General features: G+C 39.3%; 1 protein-coding gene across 1 annotated transcript in view; it reads left to right on the top strand.

Moving 5' to 3' along the window:
• The first annotated feature begins 167 nt into the window (after positions 1–167).
• The window catches only part of SESN3 (sestrin 3), a 79,282-nt gene continuing 55,812 nt past the window's right edge, over positions 168–23,637 (top strand). The window contains exon 1 of the mRNA XM_027563879.1: positions 168–445. Coding sequence (XP_027419680.1) covers positions 368–445 — 78 coding nt within the window. The 5' untranslated portion in view covers positions 168–367. The remainder of the gene's footprint in view (positions 446–23,637) is intronic.

The raw sequence follows: 23,637 nt of genomic DNA, 5'->3' as shown, positions 1-23,637 counted from the left end.
GGGGCGGGGCCGCGCGGAGCCGCTGAGGCGCTGCGGCGGCGGCGGTGGCGGCGGCGGCGGCGGCGGCGGCGGCTGGTCCTGGCCGGGCGGGGGCGGGGGTCTGCGGGATGGGGGCGGGCGGGACGACGCGCCGCTGAGGAGCCGCCGCCGCCGTCTCCGCCGTCGCTCCGGCAGCCGCCGCGGGGGTCGCTGCGGGCAGCCGCCCGCTCTCCGGCCGTCGCCCCCCCGTCCCGTCCTCCCGCCCCGAGGAGGCTGAGGCTAGAAGCGCGGCCTGCGGGGCGTGTGTGGGGGACAGTCTGGGCCCCGCAGCGGCGCGGGCGGCCGCAGTGACAGCCCGGCCCCGGCCCGCCGCCCGCCCGCAGCCGCGATGAACCGCGGCGGCAGCAGTCCGTCGGCCGCCGCCAGCTACCTGCTCTGTACCAACTGCCGGAAAGTGCTGCGGAAGGTACGGGCTCGGCCCGGGGCCATCCCCGAGGGGCGCTTCCTGCCCGCGGCGGCCGAGGGACCCCGGGGCCTCTCCGCCGGACCCCCAGAAGGGGGCCTGAGCCGCGAACGGAGGCTCTAGCCTGCTGGGCTTTTGATTCCTGCCGGGGCAGCGCTTGGCCCCCGGGGCTGGGGGCTTGGGGGACGGCGGTTTGGGGGTGCTTACAGTCTGTCCCTCCGTTCACCTAGCTACCTTGCCTCCCCTCCCCCCCCCGCCCCCCATTCCCGCTCCTCGGGCGGAGGGGTGACGGACCTGTTCGGTCCTCCTCCCGGTGTTCTGGGTGCAAGTCGGTGTGAAATCAGAACTGGTCTGGTCCAGAGGAACCTGGCTTCCTCTCGGCTGCGCCTAACTCCTGCGGGTGTTGTTTTTATTTATTTCGGTTTTACTTCTGCACGCTCTACCCGAATACTCTTCTCTTTTTTTAACCTTCTTTTTGATGGTCGTCTTGTGGCTCCGGGTCGATCCCGAAAGAAACTGGTAAAGCAGCTTGAACTTTATGCCCATGGGAACCGCTGTTCGACGTTACGGTTCCTCAGGCTGGAACTGGGGGAGGTGGAGACGAGGGTGGACGTGAATTGTCCCTTTTTAGCGCTTACCACCCCCCCCATCCCCCGTTCTCCCCCAACCCCCGCACCCCGGTGTTGCTCCAGAAAAATCAGACGCGCAGTTTATTGCTTCCCAGAGTGATTGAGAGAAAGTTTACTCCAGTTTTGTTTAGCTCACTTGGTTTAATCGCTCCGTTAAGGGTTGGGGCGGGGGCGGGGGCGGGGGGTGCAGTATGAAAAGATGTCGCTTTAGACCGAGAAAAGCTTTTAATCAGACTTTAACAGCCGCCATTGGGTTATATTATAATTAGCTTATTCTTCTCGAGACTATTTTTACATTTCATTAAGTGGAAACAGTAGTTGAGGTGCTTCTGTTTGTCCAGTACAAATGAATTAAAATTGCTGAGCTGTGCAAATGCGTCGGGACTGAAAGGCTAAGATGAATACGGCACCGTTTTTAGTCAATTTCTTTAACTACAGTTCAATTGAGATTGTTCTTTCTATATTAAAAAAAAGAAAGAAACATGTAAGTAAGCAAGCTCAAATATTTGCGCTCTTTGTCCAAAAACTGTTTTTCTTCCTCTGTGGGTCAGGCCAAGTGCCAATCAAAGTTGTTTTTCAAGCCTCTTTTCCCTGCAGTAGAGCCGCTGCTTTTTTTCTCCCCAGTTTTATTTGAGAGCATGAAGAAAGCAAAGGGATTGCATATTTAAAGTTAATCAAACAGTTAAATGTGCCTTAAATTGTGTTTATCGGGTATGTTTTTCTTGAAACAGATTTTTATTAAATGTGCATGTTGAGTATGTGCAGTTATTTTTTTCCATAAACTCCGGGATCAAATTACAGTTGATACTTGCTCAGCTCATTGTAGGGCAGCTTGTGAGAAATGTAAAGGATCAGAAGTGCAGAGCAGCTTAGTTGAATGTTAACTCTTTCATTTCTGGGCCAGATGTCATCTGAACTTAGCTTTTTTAAAAATGATGATGATGATGATTTTCCAGCTTTAAAAGTGATGTTATGTCTTTAATATGGAAAAAAAAAAGTTTTTTGAGACACACACAAAACAGCTTTTTTTTTTTTTAACTGAATAAGGTGGGGGGGAAGGGAAGACCTGTATTAACTTGGAATTTTTTTTTTTAATGATTCTGGCAATTTGGTAGACTAATAAAATGTTTGGAGGTAATATTAAATTTCAAAATCTGTTTTTCTTTTGAGAGAAACAAGGCTATGATCCATGACATTTTGCTACCTTTCAAGACATCTTTTTATCTTTCTCTTGTGAACATCATTCAGTCGCGTCTGACTCTTTGCAACTCTTTGTGAACTATACAGTCTATTGAATTCTCTAGGCCAGAATATTGAAGTGGGTAGCCTTTTGCCTTCTCCAAGGGATCTTCCCAACCCAGGGATCGAACCGGGGTCTCTTGCATTGCAGAGGGATTCTTTAGCTTTTAAGAAATTATTTCTTTTTACCTAGAAGGAAAACATCCTTCTATTATTAAAAGAAAGAATATATGGAAAATGAATATTCACCATTTTCATATCTTATAATTGCTGTGCACATCTATGCCAATTTCCAGTTTTTAGTAACTCCAAGGTATTTAATATTGATTCATGCAGTAGCATGAAATAACTTTAGATGGAAATGGGATTGTTTGAGCCAGTTATGACATGACTTGGCAACATTTGTAGCTTTTTAAGAGTGCCTTAAGTGCTCTTAAAAGATATCAAGTGTTTAGCATTTTAAATTCTTTATCATTCTAAAAATAGCATGTAAGACTTTTCTAATAAAGAAATGGGCTTTTTTTTTTTGATAGAAAGTATATAACTCTAAGCAAAATTCATCTGTAACTCTCAAAATGGGATTATCTGGATTTATCTTGTGTTTTCCACTTAATATTAAGTGTTCAGTAATAACCATGTGAGTCACAGCATTTTGAATTTTAGTTCAGTGTAGTTCATGATGGAAGAATGAAACTCATGCATACCCAGTGTGAATTACTCTTTACTGTATAATCCTCACTAATGATGGGGAAAGAGTCACCTTTATTTATGTAGCATGAGGCCTTTTTGTCTAAGTGGCTTAATTTGTTGCCATGTATTGATTTTGAGGGGGAACTTACAAAAGAACTGGATTCTCCATCAAAGTAAATGATTTGGTTCAACCCAATATCTGAAAATTGAATTCTTTGTTTTATGAGAATCACATTTATTCTTATAAGTACCTTTATAATTTTGATTCAGTATCTTCCAAAAAAAGAGAGACTTCTTCAAGTATTGAATATACCTAATTTGGTAACCTTAGGTCAGTGGGAAGAATGGAGAGGTAAACCAGATAGGTAAAGAAATGAAGAAACAAAACTCTCTTCAAATCTATAACTCCTAATTGTTCTGACTTGCTCTGTTATCAATGAAATAATTCAATAAAGTTTTTGATAAAAAAGGAAATGCTTCTATTTACTTTGAAAAAGTTGATGAGTTCTGAAGTGTATATGTTTTGCTTGAAGAAATTCCACTGACAACTAGATAACATTTCAAAGTGGCGTGCCAATCTACATTAAGAAAGGTAGGTAACTGTCAACCCACACATCCTCCAGTAAATAAAAGGGGATATATGACAATGTATTTTGAGTGTTGAGCAGTTAGTGCTACTGAAGTGAATAAAACTCTGCACATTATGTTAAAAGGGTTTAACATTTTAAAATGCTTAATATGTTTAGGTAGTTCCAGTGATTTTTGTTGTTGTTGGATATTGTACTTTTTCCACTTTGCTTATATTTCCATTTATTTTTGACAATTTTTTGATAGTTTTATGAGTGAAGAGTGGGAAAATAAAATGAGAAATATTAGTTTAAGCCATATGAACCTTATTTTTATAGTCAAAATTGTCAGTTAATGGCAGTTTTATATGGTTCAACCAAAAGAGTGGTATTGCTTTGACTGTGAAATAGTAATCATACTTATTAATCAGGTTTCTTATATACATTTTTTGGATTGTCAAAGTAGGTTTTAGTTTTATCTCAAAATGAGCCAAGTGGAGAGCAAGCAAGTGAGTTTATGACAGCAAGTCATTATGCAGTGGTTTTCAGACTCCTTTTTATGGGGCCCTATGATGCTTCAGTGGGAGAAGGCAATGACACCCCACTCTAGTACTCTTGCCTGGAAAGTCCCATGGACGGAGAAGCCTGGTAGGCTGCAGTCCATGGGGTCGAGAAGAGTCAGACAGGACTCAGCGACTTCCCTTTCACTTTTCACTTTCATGCATTGGAGAAGGAAATGGCAACCTACTCCAGTGTTCTTGCCTGGAGAATTCCAAGGACGGTGGAGCCTGGTGGGCTGCCGTCAATGGGGTCGCACAGAGTCAGACACAACTGAAGCAACTTAGCAGCAGCAGCAGCATGATGCTTCAGTATTCGAAAATGTTTGAGTTGGATTAAATTTTAAGTACAAAATTACAGCTACCCCAAGATCATTCATTATAAGACTGTTCTTGTGCAGGCCTTGACAAATTTGTTCTGTTCACTTTGTACATGTATTTGAACACTTTTGCTAATAAGACACTGATGAGAAAGACTCTCATTGATTATGAAGGCACAGGCCTTTAGAAAAACCTTCCTCTACATATCTGCTCATGATCAATTTTCTTTTGTGAGAACACAAACTTATTATCAGTAGTTTTTAGTTTATAATTAAACACTTATAAAAGCCCTTTAGTGTATTTATGTGTCTCACAGTTCAGGTTCAATATAAGATTTCATTTATAAAAGGGATGGTACTGCTTCCACAGCCTCTCCACCACCAGATAAATTGTTGTTGTTTAGTCATTAAGCCGTGTCCTGCTCTTTGCAACCCTTTGTAGCCCACCAGGCTCCTCTGTCTATGGGATTTCCCAGGCAAGAATACTGGAGTGTGTTGATTGACATTTTCTTCTCCAGGGGATCTTCTCAACCCAGGGATCAAACCCAGGTCTTCTGCTTGGCAGGTGGACTCTTTACTACGGAGCCACCAGGGAAGCCCCCACCAAATAAATTGCTAAAATATAACTACAAATATAGTAACACTGGAAGTCACAAGATATGCTCATCCTTAGGTCTCTGACAGGTCTGTGAGTATTGGGCAACTTAGTTAACTTCTTGGAGTCTAGTTTTCTCTGGAAAATGTAGATCCTTTCTACTTGCCTTGCTGGTTGCTGCATAGCTAGAGAGAGGTAATGTGTGTTAAAGTACTTTGTAAACCATAAGGTACAACTACGAATATAGGAAGGACAAGCCTATGTGTTTTCCCTATTCCTAGAGTAGAACCTTTGTATGTTTTGGCAATATATATCAATACATACTGAGTAATTTGGTTAGTCTTCACTTTTCTGTCTTATCTAATTATTGTCCGCAAATGAGAGGTAATGACATTATGCTTTTAATTAGGGTGATCAACTACTAATTTTTATTTGCATATTTATATTTGTATTCTACCCCTCCCTTTCCTTAAATGATTAATGTGTTTCTGGCATTTCAAATTAAAAAATTGCCTTTTGGACACTTCAGCAGATGAGGGAAATTGGTATTTGATTTGAAAAGACTTAAGAGTTAAGGAAGATTGTGCTTACTAGAATTTGGGGCAAATCTAGGATAAAGCAAAGAATGGTTAACTTTTAATTTAGGAGAAGAGCTAGGGAAATAAAATGCATTAACCTTTTTCTCCCCATGTCTTTATCTTCTTTTTCCCCTTTGAGCGGACTGGATTATAACTTATGTTTGTGTAGACCTTGGCTTCCCTAGTAGCTCAGTTGGTAAAGAATCCGCCTGCAATGCAGGAGACCCCAGTTCAATTCCTGGGTCGGGAAGATCTCCTGGAGAAGGGATAATCTACCCGCTCCAGTATTCTTGGACTTCCCTTGTGGCTCAGCTGCTAAAGAATCTGCCTGCAATGCAGGAGACCTGGGTTTGATCCCTGGGCTGGAAAGATCCCCTGGAGAAGGGAAAGGCTACCCACCCCAGTATTCTGCCCTGGATAATGCCATGGACACGACTGAGAGACTTTCACTTTTCACAATTTTTACAGTGCTTTCACATTATCAGTTGGTTCTCACAAACTGAGAAAATTTAAGAGGAATGGACTCTGTCATGCAACTAGTATAAAGTCCATTTAATTTTTAATATGCCTCTAATAAAACTACGTTCGAATTGTCCCTTGCAGTATTGATGCTATCAGGGAACGTCCATCCCAGCTCTGCCAGCTTTAGCATCTGTGGAATGCTTAAAGTCCTGAAACTCTCCAGGTAATAATAGTCAGAAATTTGACTTTTAGCTACTCTTTGACGCATGACTGCAGATCAACTGGAGGGGAAGGAGAAGAGTTAGTTGGCTATTTTTATTATCTCTTTAACTGTTGTTTGGTTAATTCTTGAATGATATAAAGCAGCAAATCTCAAATACAGTCTTCAGACCTTGGGAGTATCCAGAACCATTTCAGAGGGTCTGGGAAGTCAAAACTTTTTTTATAATCGTGTGTGTGTGTGTGTGTGTGTGTGTGTGTGTGTGTGCGTGTGCGTGCACACGTGCATGCATGTGTATGCTCAGTTGATCAGTCATTTCTGACTCTGTGGCCCCATGGACTGTAGCCCATCAGACTCCTCTGTTCATGGGATTTTCCAGGCAAGAATACTGGAGCAGGTTGCCATTTACTACTCCAGCAGATCTTCCCAACTCAGGGATTGAACATGTCTGTTGCGTCTTTTGCATTGGCAGGTAGATTATTTACTACTAGTACCCCCTGGGAGGCCCTTTTATGATCATACAAGACTTTATAGCTTTTTTCACTGTGTAAAAGCAATGGATGTAAAACTGTACTGGCCCCTTAGAATAAGTAAAGGTAGTGGCACCCAACAGTAATCACTGTTAAATTTTGTTAAACCCTGATCCTTGAGTGATGAGAAGTATACTAGGTGTTTTTACTGCACAGCAGTCTAGGATTTGTGTAGTTGTTTCAGTTGCAGGCCAAACTAGCCACTTTTAAAATGAACCCCATTTTTACTTAACACCTGTCAGGCTGACTTTAGTTTTTCAAAATCGTGCATGGGTAAAAGATCCATTCAAAGTACAAGATAGACAAATGAATTTTAAGATAGGAAGTTAAGTTTACTGGTTGGGGTTAAGAGTCCACATTGCAGCTAACCTTTCAGAAGTTCTGCTTGTCGAGTTTTGGTGTAGTATCAAAGCAGAACATTCACAATTATCTTTTGCATCATCCAACTACATATCTGTGTGAGACAAGATTTTCCTTACATACCTTCAATCAAAACCTATCACAACAGATTGAATGTAGAAGAGATATGAAATCTAGCTGTCTTATTTTAAATAGACATTGAAGAGATTTGCAAAAATGTTTTTTAAGGTGTTTTTAAGTGTGGAGGAGTTCCAAGACCAAAACTTTTGAGAACTGCTGAGTCAGTTCCTGGCAGCAACATATGATGCATATGCATGTAATTCTCTGGAGTGACTATGGGAGGAATAAAAGGCTAATACCACTGGCAGAAAGCATAGATAAACCCAACCCAGCCATCTCTGTTCTATGTGGGACTCACTTCCAGATGCTGCCTAGCACTTGTCAGTGATACACTAGAAGCTTCTCTAATACCACAGTACAGATGGTCCTTGATCGAGGACGGTTCAGTACAGTTTTTGTGGTGCAAAGGTGATTGGAAAAAAACTGGAAAAGATTGAATGCAGAAGGAGAAGAGGGTGGCAGAGGATGAGAAGGTTAGATAGCATACTGACTCAATGGACATGAATCTGAGCAAACTCCTTGTGATAGTGGAGGACAGGAGTCTGGAGAGCTGCAGTCCATGGGGTCACAAAGAGTTGGATAGGACTTAGTGACTGAACAGCAACAAAATGTGGTAGACTTTCAGTAGAAACTGTATCTTTGAATTTTGAGCTTTGATCTTTTCTTGAGATAGCCATATGTTTTATGATGCACTGAGTGGAGTTCCAGGTCTGCCATGCGATCATAAACTAACCAACTCACTGTGCAACGTTTTCAGACCCATACAGCCATTCTGTTTTTCACCTGCAGTACAGTGTCTGATAAATTACGTGAGATATTTAACACTATTATAAAACAGGCTTTGTGTTAGCTGATTTTGCCCAACTGTAGACTCAGATGATTGTTCTAAGCACATTGAAGATAGGCTAGGTATATTAAATGCATTTTTGACTTATAATATTTTTCAACTTGCAGTGAGTTTATTGGGATGTATCCCAATAAGTGGAGTAAAAGCTTAGACTAGCTAGAGATGATCTTTCTCTAAGTTTTGTGAGCATCCTTTTACCTGGTAGAAACCAAAGATGGACAAAAACAAAGTTCTTTGGCTCTAAAGAAATGTTCTCCTTAGTATTTACTATGCAACAAGCGAAGAATGGTCAGATCCAAAGATAATGGCCATTGTGCTCTAACTGGTCGGTTTTTGGCTGGAGAGGAAATAAAGGCCCTGAGTAGCAAGGTTAGCCTACTTTTCTTGAAAGCCGAGAAGTGTGGGAGAAGCAATACAGAAGAAGGGAAAAGAATCAGAAGAAAGAGGTGTATCAGTGTAGACAACTGATAACTAGATTGCTTCAATAAAGAAAAAGAAAACCACTACAGTAATAGGAGATAGGACAGCTCTAAGTGTGGAAGTCCCTAAATATTGCAGCCTGCTAAGGTATAGTGCATTTTCTATTTAGGGTGTGGGTGTGGGGGTGTGGTTGGGGGGTTGGTTTACACTGTACACAAAGCTATGGCAGCTGTAATTCAGTGTGGTCTTGAAGGCATGGGCGTAAGGATCTACCTGATTAGATCTGGTAAGGCCTACAAATGATTACCAGTAGCTGACCTGTCCCTTTTAGGCATCACTGTGGTGGGAGTAGGGATAGAAGGAGGAGGTGGAATTCATAATATATAATACATACATTGCCAAACCAAGACATTTAGTCCTGTGTTGCATAACAGTTACCTTAAATCTATAAGTAGCTGCATTATAAACTATTTGAAAATATCTGTCCTGTCCCATCTAAGGGCTTCCCAGGTGGCACAGTGGTAAAGAATCTGCCTGCCAGTGCAGGAGATGTGAGTTCAACCCCTGGGTTGGGAAAATGCCCAGGAGTAGGAAATGGCAACCCACCCCAGTCTTCTTGGCTGGAGAATTCCATAGACAGAGGAGCCTGGCGGGCTATAGTCCATAAGTTACAAAGAATTGAACACAGCTGAGCAACCGGGCACACACACACACATACCATCTAAACCTACAATTAACATGTAGAATTTCTATTTGTTGCTCAAAAGTTTTCTTCAAAACTCTTGTGACATCTCCAAAAAGTCTTTCCTAATCTTCAAATTCTTTTTTTCTTCTGTGGTCTGGACTGCCATGCTGCTCAAGTATACTGCATTTGTTGTATTTTGTGTGTGTGTGTATATATATATATATTTCCTCTACTGGGTTGCCTCTTATTTGTGATATAGTTATTGGAAAGCTTGTTTTTAGCAAATATTGGCAGTACATTTATATTGGATACAGTATAATCTAAGAAAATGACAATTATTTTTCTCATTTTCCAGGATATGTCTATTCTTTGTAGCCATACTTTGCCCTCTTTATTAATAAGGTTTATCTGAACACTTTGAGAATTTTAATAACAGAAGTTGAGATTTTCTATTTGTTGCTCAAAAGTTTTCTTCAAAACTCTTGTGACATCTCCACTTTGAGAAGTTGTGACCATGGTCATTTTTGTGACCATGAGAATGTTTCTATTAAATATCATACCCCATTTTGGAGGGAGTCAGGATGTTAATTCACTAAGAGGATCAGGACACAGCCCTTAGGGACTGGTTCTTCTCAGAAATGTGAAATGGCGATTGCTTTGATGGGGACACATCCCGCACCTCCTGGAGTCAGCTGGAGCTCTCTCAGAGAAGGCTGTTTTAGAGGTATGATCTTAAAACCTCAAGCTTCACAGCAAGTCTTCTCCTGGGGTTTGTTTCACTGGATAATTCTGGCTAAGCCTTTCCCTCTCCTACCACCCTCCCCACCAGGAGTCTTTTACTTCGGGATATTCCAGAGTTGGCTGTGATCTCTTCATCCAGCAGGCAGTCCCTTGGCAACTGTGAACCAGAGACTTGTTTTTGGCCTGGACTACCCTTTAGCTAGCCTTTGCTTTTTAGATCCTCCCAGAAGTCATTTGTTGGTCTATGGAACAAAATATTGACTGCCACTTAAGGAGCACATGAATATTACAGGTTATTCAACAGTGGGTTGAAACACCTTGAATTTTGCTGCTCAAAGTTAGTAAGGAATGACAGGCATTTTGCCTATGTTTCACAAAGAATGTATTGAACATATCCTGTGTATAACAAGTATGGCCATAAAACTGGCTGACTAGAGCCATATTATTTCTTGTAACAGGGATTTCTTAAAGTATAGCTTTGAACTACTTGTACTAGAGGTATATGTTTTCATTTCTAGATTTATATTTTATTTTTGCATCTTCCTATGTTGCGAAAATGGAACTTGGCACTTAAATGAAATATCTGTTTCTTTATATGCAGAATTTAAAAGGTCAAATTTACCTCACTAGGAACTAAAACCAGATTTTGTGGAAGATTATAATTACCTGAGACTGTAACTCTTAGTTTTGAAATATATTTTATAATATCAACAACAATAATAGCTTCTATTGAATCTCTCGTATGTGCAGTGGACTGTGCTAAATCTTTAAGCCCTACATGTGTATTACAGTTAATTGTCACAACAAACCCATAAAGAATCATTACTCATACGTTATGGATGAAGAAACTGGAACTCAGAGAACCTTGGTTACTTGCTTAAGATCATAGTACCAATAAGTGGCAGGCTCAGGATTTGAACCAGTCTGACTCCAAAACCTGGCTTTTATACACCTATAAACCCTGTATTCCCTTATCCTCCACATGTTTTCCTTATGTACAAGACTCAGAAAATGTAAAAATTAACAAAACTTAATAGAACTTGGTTACTAAGAGATTACTAGGAGTGAGTTCAAGTTCGGATATTTTCTACTTTAATTTTACATGAAAAATGTAAATTTTTCTCTATAAGGTTAAATTGAGGTCAAACAGTGTTGACCTATCTAGTTTGCTATTTTATCTATGTAAATCTGTTGTTAATCTTGTGACCATTCTTTCCTAATCCCAGGATATATTTTTCCTAATTTCCTACCAAACTTTGACCCACTCCTTTTGCCAACCAGCCATTCATTAGTTCACTAATACTGATTCATTCAATACTGCTACGATGTCTGTGACAAAAGATGCTGTCTAGGAGCATTTTGAGCTTAAGTATTGTATCTCTTAAAGAGGACCTCTAAGAAACTGTCTCACTTTTTGGTAAACTTTTTGCAGTAAAGAGTTAATCTACAGAGATAAGTAGCATGAACGTTTATTCCTGCTATTCATTTTGGCTTTTTGTGTTAAGGAAAAAATGATGATTATAAAAAAGGCAAAGAAACCCTAGGACTTTATCCTTCCCCTACCATTATCCCTACAATACTGTGTCTCCAGAAGAATTTTTTAGTTTTACAAAGGGTTTATGTTAGGGAGAGGGGTATGTGGGAAGATGTGGTTTTGCTATTTCTTAGTTGAAACTCTGAGAATTTTCCATAGAAACACAGTAAGATATCTAATTTAGTTCCAGAGGACTATTAATATAACTAGTATATTCAATAGGCTTTTACTGTTGAGGCAAGAAACCTAACCACTAGAGGTAACATCGTTTCCAGGGGAAAAAATACATTGTGAAATCTAAGTAACTGCTTCACAGGAGCTATCTTTCCTAATTTGTGTGCTTAACACCAAGAAGGTTAATGATTTAGTATGTTGACTCTGAGGATATTTTTGGCTATTGGTTGTTGTGTCTCATAAGAAAGCTGTGTTAATGCAGTTTTATCCAACATTCAAATAACAGTTGATGGGAGGGATAAAAATTGGGTGATAATCAGAGTGTTGAGATAACCAAGGGCCACCATCAAGCTTGCCCATCTTTACTCACTTTGTACTCAGTCAGACTGGACCAGAATGGTTCATTACAAGCTGGGTGGCATATGCTGGCATATGGTATGGCATATCACTACCTGCTGCTAAGTCACTTCCGACCCTGTGCGACCCCATAGATGGCAGCCCACCAGACTCCCCCATCCCTGGGATTCTCCAGGCAAGAACACTGGAGTGGGGTGCCATTTCCTTCTCCAATACGTGAAAGTGAAAAGTGAAAGTGAAGTCGCTCAGTCGTCCGACCCTCAGCGACCCCATGGACTGCAGCCTTCCAGGCTCCTCCGTCCATGGGATTTTCCAGGCAAGAGTACTGGAGTGGGGTGCCATTGCATTCTCCTATCACTACCTACTGATGTCTTTAAAGTAATATAAATGAAACAAATAATTTTAACTCCCAAGAAAGTTTCCTTTTTATTTGCAATTAGGAATGTAATATGTGTATCTTAATTCTTTTGGTGTAAACAAAGAAAACAAATTACACCAGCAAATTTACTCCACTCAGAAAGAATTAAAAAATCAGTAAGCTATAGGTATCTTAGCACTAAACTCCAAGTAGTGTTCAAATTCTTTTATCAAAGCTTTTTTGTTTAATATATTACTTGAAATTAATGAATTCTCAGCTGAAGTGTGGAATCCTATTTATAGGATTGTGTTATAGTTTTTTTTTTAAATATGACAATATAGTTAATAATCTTGTGATATATTATTTTATATTGTATAGCTATTAAAATGACTACAAGGTCCTGGTTCTAATATTCTTTATGCAAATATTGAGTACTCAAAGTTAACATGAACTTATAAACATTTTTTTGACTATGCAAGAGAACTATTTAGTATTCAGTGCCCTTAAAATGAGGGAAAATATTTATTTTGGCAAATAACAATGTAGAAACAATTGTCCTTTTTTGGTTAAAATGTATGGATTGCCATTTTACACTTATTCTAGGTCTCACTGATATTACTGTTTAATGGCTTCCATATTCTTAAGCAGGCAAGATATATAAAAGCTGTAAACATTTAGAAACCATTCACATACTTTGTGAATATCTTTCATGTATTTGTTCATTCAAAAGACATTAAGTTTGCTTGCCTCTTAGACACAGAAAAAGCACAAAGGAAGCACATGAGGGTTCTTGCCTAAGCAGTGTGATCATTTGCGTCAAACCTCTGGATCTCACAAAGACATCCTCAAGATTATGCCCCTTACTTGGTAGATAGTATAGATCAGGGTTTGGCAACTTTTTCTACAAAGAGGTGGGTAGTAAGCATTGGAGGCTTGCTGGTCTAGAGTAAGGCCTACATAGCTCTCTTTGTGACAGCTACTCAGATCTGCCTCTGCACTGTGAAACCAACCATAGACATGACTGAGAATGAATGGATGTGACTTTATTCCAATACAGCTTTATTTAGGGGTCTTGAAATTTTTATTTTATATAATTTTGACATTGTAAACCTTCTTTTGACTTTTTTCCCAATTATTTACAAATATAAACCTCATGCTTAGCACTCAAGCAGTAGAGGGGGAGAGGGGGCTTCTCTGATAGCTCAGTTGGTAAAGAATCCCCCTGCAATGCAGGAGACCCCAGTTTGATTCCTGGGTCAGAAGATCCACTGGAGAAGGAATAGGCTACCCACTCCAGTATTCTTGGGCTTCCCTTTTGGCTCAGCGGATAAAGAATCCACCTGCAATGCAGGAGACCTGGGTTCAATCTCTGGGTTGGGAATAACCCCTGGAAAGGCTACCTACTCCAGTATTCTGGCCTGGAGAATTCCATGGACTGTACAATCCATGGGGTCACAAAGAGTCGGACATGACTAAGTGACTTTCACTTCACACGTAGTAGCAAAACAGATGGCAGGCCAGATTTAGGCAGCAGGAGTTTGCTGACCTCTTGGTATAGAATTAGTACACGGAATTTTTGCATCACTTCAGTTAGGTGACCTTTCTGAATTGTGCTTTGCTTACTATTAAAATATCAATAGTAATAGGACCTATTAAAGTATTTTTCTATGTAATTCTATCATAGGTCTACTTTCACTGGTGTACAAAATTAATCAGAAGCCAACTATGTTATAAGCACTACCATTTGTAAAATCATGTAACTGGGATGACCTGACTATTTAGTACCTAGAAAGATAGCATGTAATTTGGATGGATCCACATCTGTAGATATTGAATATACTTGAAAGCATATTTGTCAGGTCAGTTGGCATCTGTCAACAGTGCTGTGTACCTGTTTTAAAGTTGTCACACCTTGTTTGAATTCAGTGCAAGTGCTCTTATATATTACAGAGGCTTAAATCTTAATTTTAGGTACATTTCAAGAGTTTTCCAAAATCTAATATGAGTTGTTTGGATTGATACGTCTTAATGCATAACTAATTAAGAATCTCTTTTTGTGCTGGTCAGAAAACCCGTGTTAGGATCTCAGAGCTCTGTTAACTCTTACTATCTTTGAGGTCTCACATAAAGAGCGTATATGGTAACTCCATAGACGTTCCTTACGACTACAAACTGGCAGTACAACTAGCTGTAAAACTAGTTTTTATAGTAAATAATTAAATATAAAAATATAAAAACTGTAGTTTTTATAGTAAATAATTTTAAAGTGTTGACCTCATTGTCTTATTCCATTAAAGTCCTGATTCCCTACCTACCTTCCACAAACATGCACAGAGTGACACTCGAGAAAAATACATGGTCCATAGCTGACAAGGGTGGTATCTGAGTGCAGTGATACCTGAATGTTGGTGTTGGAGGCTGTGTGAGGGGAGGATGATTCTGTCAAAACAGAACCCTTCTATGGTGAGTGGAAGTGATGACTCAATAATTTAAGCATGGAAAATCATTAGCTATTCAGAATACTTATTATGGAGATGAACTTAAAAAAATTTTCACACTGAGCATTTGATCAGTGAATATAATATTGACACCATTTATCCAAATCACACATTTTAGAAGCATCAGTATGTGATGTTTTCCGTGGTTGAGATCTATTGATACCCACGGCAATGACCCAGCCAGTGTCGTGGGCAAGATTCAAACCCTGGTCAGTCAATCAGAGTTTTCATTGAAATGATGATTGGTAGCTATGCATTTTAGTAATGTGTCCTTCAAACTAAATCTGATAGAGAGTTCTCTTGACCAGCCCTTGTTACAATTGCTTGGTTATGATTATATACAGGAGAATTAAATTACATAACCCATGTATTGATATAAAATGATCATTCTGATTCTTTTATCTTATGAAGTAATCCTGAATCTTATGCACTTGATTAAAAAAAAAACAAATTTCCATAATGTCTAAGCAGCCATTAATGGAAAATATTTTACTTTTAATTGATGTTAAACTTCTAATGGTAAGTACATGACGTCTATATGTTTTTCTGTTTCTTCCTTTATTAATGGTCTGTACTAAAGATTCTGCAGGGAATGTATTTGCCACAATGGTGAATGGAAAGAACTGAAAATTAATGACTACCTGGATGATAGCTTCATTTAACTTCAGATATTTATAGAAGCTGTTTCTTACTGAGAAACTGAGGATCCTGCCACCAGTGTGCTATAGGGTGTTGAGTCTTTTAGAGTGCCAGTAAAATTTGAATCTTATGTGGCAGTGTGCATTTAGTAACTTTAGCTTTTAACAAACCACTGTGTTACCTTTCCTGAAAGGTACTCTAATGTCATAAAAATGAAGTAATTTGTCCTCTAGAACTCCGGACTTGTCCATCACTTTTTTTGTTCAGTGACAGGTATGCTTTTCATGACCATAAAAAAGGAGAGGAGCACATTGTTACTATAAAAAGGTCTTTTCTTTTTATTCTATCTTTATAGTCATTTTAATGCATTTTAGTGTTTATGGGTAATTAACTGTCTGACAGAGCTGTAGAGCACGTGAAAACTAAAATATAAAGTGCTGTCCAAGGCATTATTAGAGATGGGTAAAGCGTGTGGTACATTGAAGGATAACCAAAGTAGCAACAAACCCAAACCTAGATTATCTCCTAAGTGCTGCTGCTGCTACTAAGTCACTGCAGTTGTGTCCGACTCTGTGTCCGACATAGACTGTGTCTGTGTCTGTCGTCTGTGTCCGATCCCACAGACGGCAGCCCGCCAGGCTCCCCCGTCCCTGGGATTCTCCAGGCAAGAACACTGGGGTGGGTTGCCAACTAGATAAACCCAAATGCCAACAGTAACAGTGTCACAGAAGGAACAAGTCCGTTTTCATATTAATTGTGCCTGCCTCAGTGTCTCTGTCTATATCCATGATGTCTTTCATTACATTAAAATGAGACACAAAGAAAAAAATATATATAATGTGTTGTCAGTTGTGGATCAATCAATCCAAGATCAAAGATTTCTAAAATGAAGATGTAAATCAGTGGAAAAGTTACACTGGACTCACAGAAACTTAATACACATACATTTTTCTGGAACCTATGTAATTGGCATAATTGGCTTGCAGTTATTTCTAAGAAAAATTTACATTCAAGTACTAAGTTCCTCTGCATGATTTAATAGTAGACACTTGTTTTTCAAGGATTCACAGGGAACACAAGCTATTTATTGCTGGTCAGGGGTTTATTTTCCTGAATGTCACTGTAACCTCACAGCAGTTATCCAGCCACTAGATAGCAATTTTTAGGAATTAACATAGTCTTGATTGAATGAATAGCCTCTCCAAATTGCTGTGATTAACTGGTTTTCCCCAGGGACTGAAGATGTTGTTCTATTTAAAATAGTTCATTTGGGGAAAGATTGAAGTATTTTATTAATAAGGAATAACTTCTCTAGTCTGAGAAGTTTGTTTAAGGTCTATGACAATGGTTCTTAAAGGGTGATCTTGGAACCAGCAGTATCAGCATCACCTGGGACTTTTGTTAGAAATACAGATTCTTGGACCCCATCCCAGACCTGCTGAATTAGAAATTCTGGAGGAGGGACCCATCAATCTGGATTTGAATAAGACCCTCAGGTGATCATGAAGCACTCTTGGACTGAAAATTGCTAATCTAGGATTAATAACTAAATACTTCTGCAAATTAAAATTTATATATCCATTTTATGTTCAGTATGTGTTATCAATTATTTGAGAAATATCATAAAAGGAAGAAATTGTTTCCAATTAAGTCAATACTAAATCTCTACTCTTTAGAGATAATAATGATAAGTACCAGCTCGAAAATCAGTAAGATTTCTTTTGCCTTTTTAAAAAATATAGATTTCAGACTTTTAGGTACAATATTCTCTCACCTTGAGAAAAATATATCATTATATTGTTGCCAGATACTGAATTCTAAGAAAAAAAAAGATGGATTTTGTAAACTTGTTTATGACTGAAATCAAGTGAAAATATCTCTTGGAATCCCTCCGCTACATAAAAATAAGTGTTTTAGTGCTAACATTGGTAGACTCTGATGGGTTTTACCATCTTCAGTTACTTTTATTTCAAGGAAGATTGATGTTTTATTTTCATGGAAAATAAAATTATCTTGAATGTCTTTTCTTAAATAGAAGGAAAAATGACTATATTTGTCTCCAAGACAGATTTAAAATAGGCACATTTTTTTAATAGTTTTGAGTCTCTTAGACAAGATTAAATATGTATATGAATTATGAATATATATTTTTTTTACTTGTAAACTGGTAGCTTACTCTTCAATTACAAATGGGATGTCTGGAAGCCTGAAAATTAAAGCAAACTTAAGGAATTATACATGGGCCCTAGCTAGATGAAAAGAATAAAAAAGATTACCCTTTGAAAAGGAAAGATCATTTCAGTTAGTTGCAGTTCTATCTAGGATAGTGAATATAAGAAATTTTATTTTGCTATCTGGTTGCATCTAATTTTGAGGAAATGGAGTTTTCCTCATACTTTCTCTGCTTTTAGTACTAAAATTTAACCTGTGTTGATCTTACTCAGGAAGAGTAATGGACCATATTAAATTGTCCCTTCCTACCCCACTCCCAAATTTCTCTATGCTGCCTGCCCAAGAAGCATTTTTACTGACTTAATTCTCAACCATGGAGAGTGATGCTTTTTTATTGACCACTTTTTTATCCTCCTTCTGTGAGGAAAGGACTAATATAGTACCTTAAATAGAACTGTCTCCATGGCAATGGCCAGTCAGCTTTTGACTCTGAGACTTATATAAAAGGAAATTTTAAAAGGCATTTTCATGGTCTAAAATAGCAGTACAGCAAAAGTAAGGTATGAGAATATTTCCTGTCAGTTCTTGCATGACTGATTAAGCTAACATATCTTTTTTTCACATAGCACTTTTTGTCTGAATATTTCAAATGCTATAGAATGATTCCTTCACTTAATTAATGAATGATAATCATTATCTTCAGATTAATAGAAAATTTGAGGAGCTGAGGTCCAAGATTAGAATTGGGACCCTGAAAGAAAAAATTTGCCTAGGACTGGCTGTAATTTTATTCTCATAAGGAATAAAAATATTGACGAAATTATGAGCCATTCTTGATTATATTTAAACCGAATTATCTCTGGAACACTGGAAGCAATGACAAGATTAAAAACAAAAGTTTAACAAATTATGCGATTTTTTTTTCTAACCAGTTCCTACAATTTGGGATTTTGGGGTTACTTCTCTTGTTAAAGACACCCTTGGCAACTTGCCACCCTTGTTACCTCTTGTGTCCACACCCACTGAAGAGGAAAAGCCCTATAGTTCTCACCGCTAGGCCACCTAGCCTTCAGGAAATGTCGGTCAGTGTGCCGTGTATTAGAGGCTAAGGAAAAAGACCACATTATCCTTTGTAATCTTTTGTCCTTTATTATATTCATTTCCTCCTTGACTAAGCCTTATCTAACTATGGGATTAATTTCCAGCTGAATCATCTCTCAAAAGTTCAGTTCAGTGGCTCAGTCATGTCAGACTCTGTGACCCCATGGACTGCAGCACGCCAGGCTTCCTGATCCATCACCAACTCCCAGAATGTGCTCAAACTCATGTCCATCGAGTCGCTGATGCCATCCAACCATCTCATCCTCTGTTGTCCCCTTCTCCTCCTGCCTTCAATCTTTCCAAGCATCAGAGTATCTTCCATTGAGTTGGCTCTTCGCATCAGGTGGCCAAAATATTCGAACTTCAGCATCAGTCCTTCCAAAGAATATTCAGGACTGATTTTCTTTAGGATTGCCTGGTTTGATCTCCTTGCAGTCCAAGGGACTCTCAAGAGTCTCCTCCAACACCACAGTTCAGAAGTATCAATTCTTTGGCACTCACTCTTCTTTATGGTCCAACTCTCACATCCATACATAACTGCTGGAAAAACCATACCTTTGATTGTATGGATCTTTGTCGGCAAAGTAATGTTTCTGCTTTTTAATACATTGTTTAGGTTGGTTATAGCTTTTCTTCCAAGGAGCAAGCATCTTTTAATTTCAGTCACCATCTGCAGTGATTTTGGAGCCCAAGAAAATAAAGTCTGTCACGTTTCCATGGTTTCCCCATTTCTTTGTTATGAAGTGATGGGACTGGATGCCATGACGTTTGTTTTTTGAATGTTGAGTTTTAGGCCAGCTTTTTCACTCTCCTCTTTGACTTTCATCAAGAAGTTCTTTATTTCCTCTTCACTTTCTGCCATAAGGGTGGTGTCATCTGCATATCTGAACTTGTTGACATTTCTCCCAGCAGTCTTGATTCCAGCTTGTGCTTCATCCAGTCTGGCATTTGACATGGTGTACTCTGCACATAAGTTAAACAAGCAGGGTGACAATATACAGCCTTGACTACTCCTTTCCCAACTTGGAATCAGTCTGTTGTTACATGTCCAGTTCTAACTGTTGCTACTTGACCTGCATACAGATGTCTCAGGAGGCAAGTCAGGTAGTCTTGTATTTCCATTTCAATGAAGCAGAAGTAGATGTTTTTTTGGAACTCTCGTGCTTTTTCGATGATCCAATGGTTGTTGGCAATTGCTCTCTGATTCCTCTGCCTTTTCTAAATCCAGCTTGAAATCTGGAAGTTCTCTGTTCTCATATTGTTGAAGCCTGGCTTGGAGAATTTTGAGCATTGCTTTGCTAGCATGTGAGATGAGTGCAGTTGTGTGGTAGTTGGAACATTCTTTGGCTTTGCCTTTCTTTGGGATTGAAATGAAAACTGACCTTTTCCAGTCCTGTGACCACAGCTGTGTTTTCCCAATTTGCTGGCATATTGAGTGCAGCACTTCCACAGCATCATCATTTTGGAGTTGAAATAGCTTAGCTGGAATTCCATCACCTCTACTAGCTTGTTCGTAGTGATGCATCCTAAGCCGCACTTGACTTTGCACTCCTGGATGTCTGACTTTAGGTGAGTGATCACACCATTGTGGTTATCTGGTCATAAGATCTTTTTTCGCATACAGATTTCTTTTTTGTAGGATATCATCAGTAAATACTTAATACTCTGATGTTATTATTAAGAAGGGAGTTGATTAAAATCGGTGGCATAAGTACCATGGAATAGTGGACAACGCTTAGGATGTGTTGACATGAACTGATGTCCATAATAGATTACTGAGTGGAAAAGACCTTTTTAAATGATATTAAGTTTTTTTTTTAATTTTTTAAAATGTAAAAAGATAATACAGAATGATTGACTCCAAAATAAATAGTATTTATTTCTGGGTAGTGAGGTTACTGAAGCTTATTTTACCGTATCTTTCTCTTCATTACCTTTTGTTCCCTTTAACAATATGTATTTCATAAAAATATTAAGAGCTCTTAGCATTTTGAAATAATAGACTAGAACAAATTAAGGGAAGGATAGTACAGAGAGCAAGTCCAAGTGAGATGGAAAATTGAAGATGCTTTGAGGTGAAAACAGAAGTTCATGGATTTAATAGATATCCACAGAAGCTAAGCAAACTGATCACATGGACCACAACCTTGTCTAACTCAATGAAACTATGAGCCATGCCATGTAGGGCCACCCAAGATGGATGAGTCATGGTGGAGAGTTCTGACAAAATGTGGTCCGCTGGAGAAGGGAATGGCAAACCACTTCAATATTCTTGCCTTGAGAACTCCGTGAACAGTATAAAAAGGCAAAAAGATAGGACACTGAAAGATGAACTCCCCAGGTGGGTAGGTGCCCAATATGCTATTGGAGATCAGTGGAGAAATAACTCCAGAAAGAATGAAGAGATGGAGCCAAAGCAAAAACAACACCCAGTTGTGGATGTGACGTGATGGAAGTAAAGTCCAGTGCTATAAAGAGCAATATTGCATAGGAGCCTGAAATGTTAGGTCCATGAATCAAGGCAAGTTGGAAGTGATCAAGCAGGAGATGGCAAGAGTGAATGTCGACATTTTAGGAATCAGTGAACTAAAATGGAGTTGGAATCAGTGAACGAAAATGAACTAAAATGGACTGGAATGGGTGAATTTAACTCAGATGACCATTACATCTACTACTGTGGGCAAGAATCCCTTAGAAGAAATGGAGTAGCCATCATAGTAAACAAGAGTCCAAAATACAGTACTTGGATGCAATCTCAAAAATGACAGAATGATCTCTGTTCATTTCTAAGGCAAACCATTCAGTATCAAAAGTAATCCAAGTCTATGCCACAACCAGTAATGCTGAAGAAGCTGAAATTGAATGGTTCTATGAAAACCTACAAGACCTTCTAGAACTAACACCCAAAAAAAGATGTCCTTTTCATTATAGGGGACTGGAATGCAAAGTAGGAAGTCAAGAGATACCTGGAGTAACAGGCAAAGTAGGCCTTGGAGTACAAAACTAAGCAGGTTGAAGGCTAACAGAGTTTTGCCCAGAGATCACACTCTTCATAACAAACACCCTTTTTGAACAACCTAAGTGAAGACTCTACACATGGACATCACCAGATGGTCAATACTGAAATCAGATTGATCATATTCTTTGCAGCCAAAGATGGAGAAGCTCTATATAGTCAGCAAAAACAAGGCTGGGAGCTGACGGTAGCTCATATCATGAACTCCTTATTGCCAAATTCAGACTTAAATCATAGAAAGTAGGGAAAACCACTAGACCATTCAGGTATGACCTAAATCAAATACCTTGGAGAAGGCAATAGCAACCCACTCCAGTACTGGTAGGCTGCAGTCCATGGGGTTGCTAAGAGTCGGACACAACTGAGTGACTTCACTTTCTCTTTTCACTTTCATGCATTGGAGAAGGAAATGGCAACCCACTCCAGTGTTCTTGCATGGAGAATCCCAGGGAGGGGGCAGCCTGGTGGGCTGCCGTCTGTGGGGCTGCACAGAGTCGGACACAACTGAAAAGACTTAGCAGCAGCAGCAGCAGCAGCAAATACCTTACGATTATACAGCGAAAGTGACAAATAGAGTCAAGGGATTAGATCTGATAGACAGTGCCTGAAAAACTATGGACGGAGGTTAATGACATTGTACAAGAGGCAGTGATCAAGACCATCCCCAAGAAAAAGAAATGCAAAAAGGCAAAATGGTTGTCTGAGGAGGCCTTACAAATAGCTGAAAAAAGAAGAGAAGCTGAAGGCAAGGAAAAGGAAAGATATACGCATTTGAATGCAGAGTTCCAAAGAATAGCAAGGAGAGGTAAGACAGCCTTCCTCAGTGATCAGTGCAAAGATATAGAGGAATATAATAGAATGGGAAAGACTAGAGATCTCTTCAAGAAAATTAGAGATACCAAGGGAACTTTTCATGCAAAGATGGGCACAATAAAGGACAGAAATGGTATGGACCTAACAGAAGCAGAAGATACTAAGAAGAGGTGGCAAGAATACACAGAAGAACTATACAAAAAAGATCTCCATGATCCAGATAACCATGATGGTGTGATCACTCACCTAGAGCCGGACATCCTGGAATGCAAATTCAAGTGGGCTTTAGGAAGCATCACTATGAACAAAGCTAGTGGAGGTGATGGAATTCCAGGTGAGCTATTTCAAATCCTATAAGATGATGCTGTGAAAGTGCTGCACTCAATATGCTAGGAAATTTGGAAAAATTTGTGGCCACAGGACTGGAAAAGGTCAGTTTTCATTTCAATCCCAAAGAAAGGCAATGCCAAAGAATGTGCAGACTACTGCACAATTGCACTCATCTCACACACTAGCACAGTAATGCTCAAAATTCTCCAAGCCAGGCTTCAACAGTACGTGAACCATGAACTTCCAGATGTTCAAGGTGATTTCAGAAAAGGCAGAGGAACCAGAGATCAAATTGCCAACATCCGTTGGATTGTCGGAAAAGCAAGAGAGTTCCAGAAAAACATCTTCTGCTTTATTGACTACCCCACAGACTTTGACTGTTTGGATCCAACAAACTGTGAAATATTCTTAAAGAGATGGGAAGACCAGCCCACCTGACGTGCCTTCTGAGAAATCTGTATGTAGGTCAAGAAGCAACATTTAGAGTTATACCAGTTATCATTCCAAATGGAATAACAGACTGGCTCCAAATCAGGAAAGGAGTACGTCAAGGCTGTATATTGTCATCTTGCTTATTTAACTTATGTGCAGAGTACATCATGTGAAATGCCAGACTGGATGAAGCACAAGCTGGAATCAAGATT

Source organism: Bos indicus x Bos taurus, chromosome 15, assembly GCF_003369695.1.
Source record: "Bos indicus x Bos taurus breed Angus x Brahman F1 hybrid chromosome 15, Bos_hybrid_MaternalHap_v2.0, whole genome shotgun sequence".
Lineage (NCBI taxonomy): Eukaryota > Metazoa > Chordata > Mammalia > Artiodactyla > Bovidae > Bos > Bos indicus x Bos taurus.
Note: the sequence above shows the minus strand (reverse complement) of the source record. Positions and strands in the feature narration are given on the sequence as shown.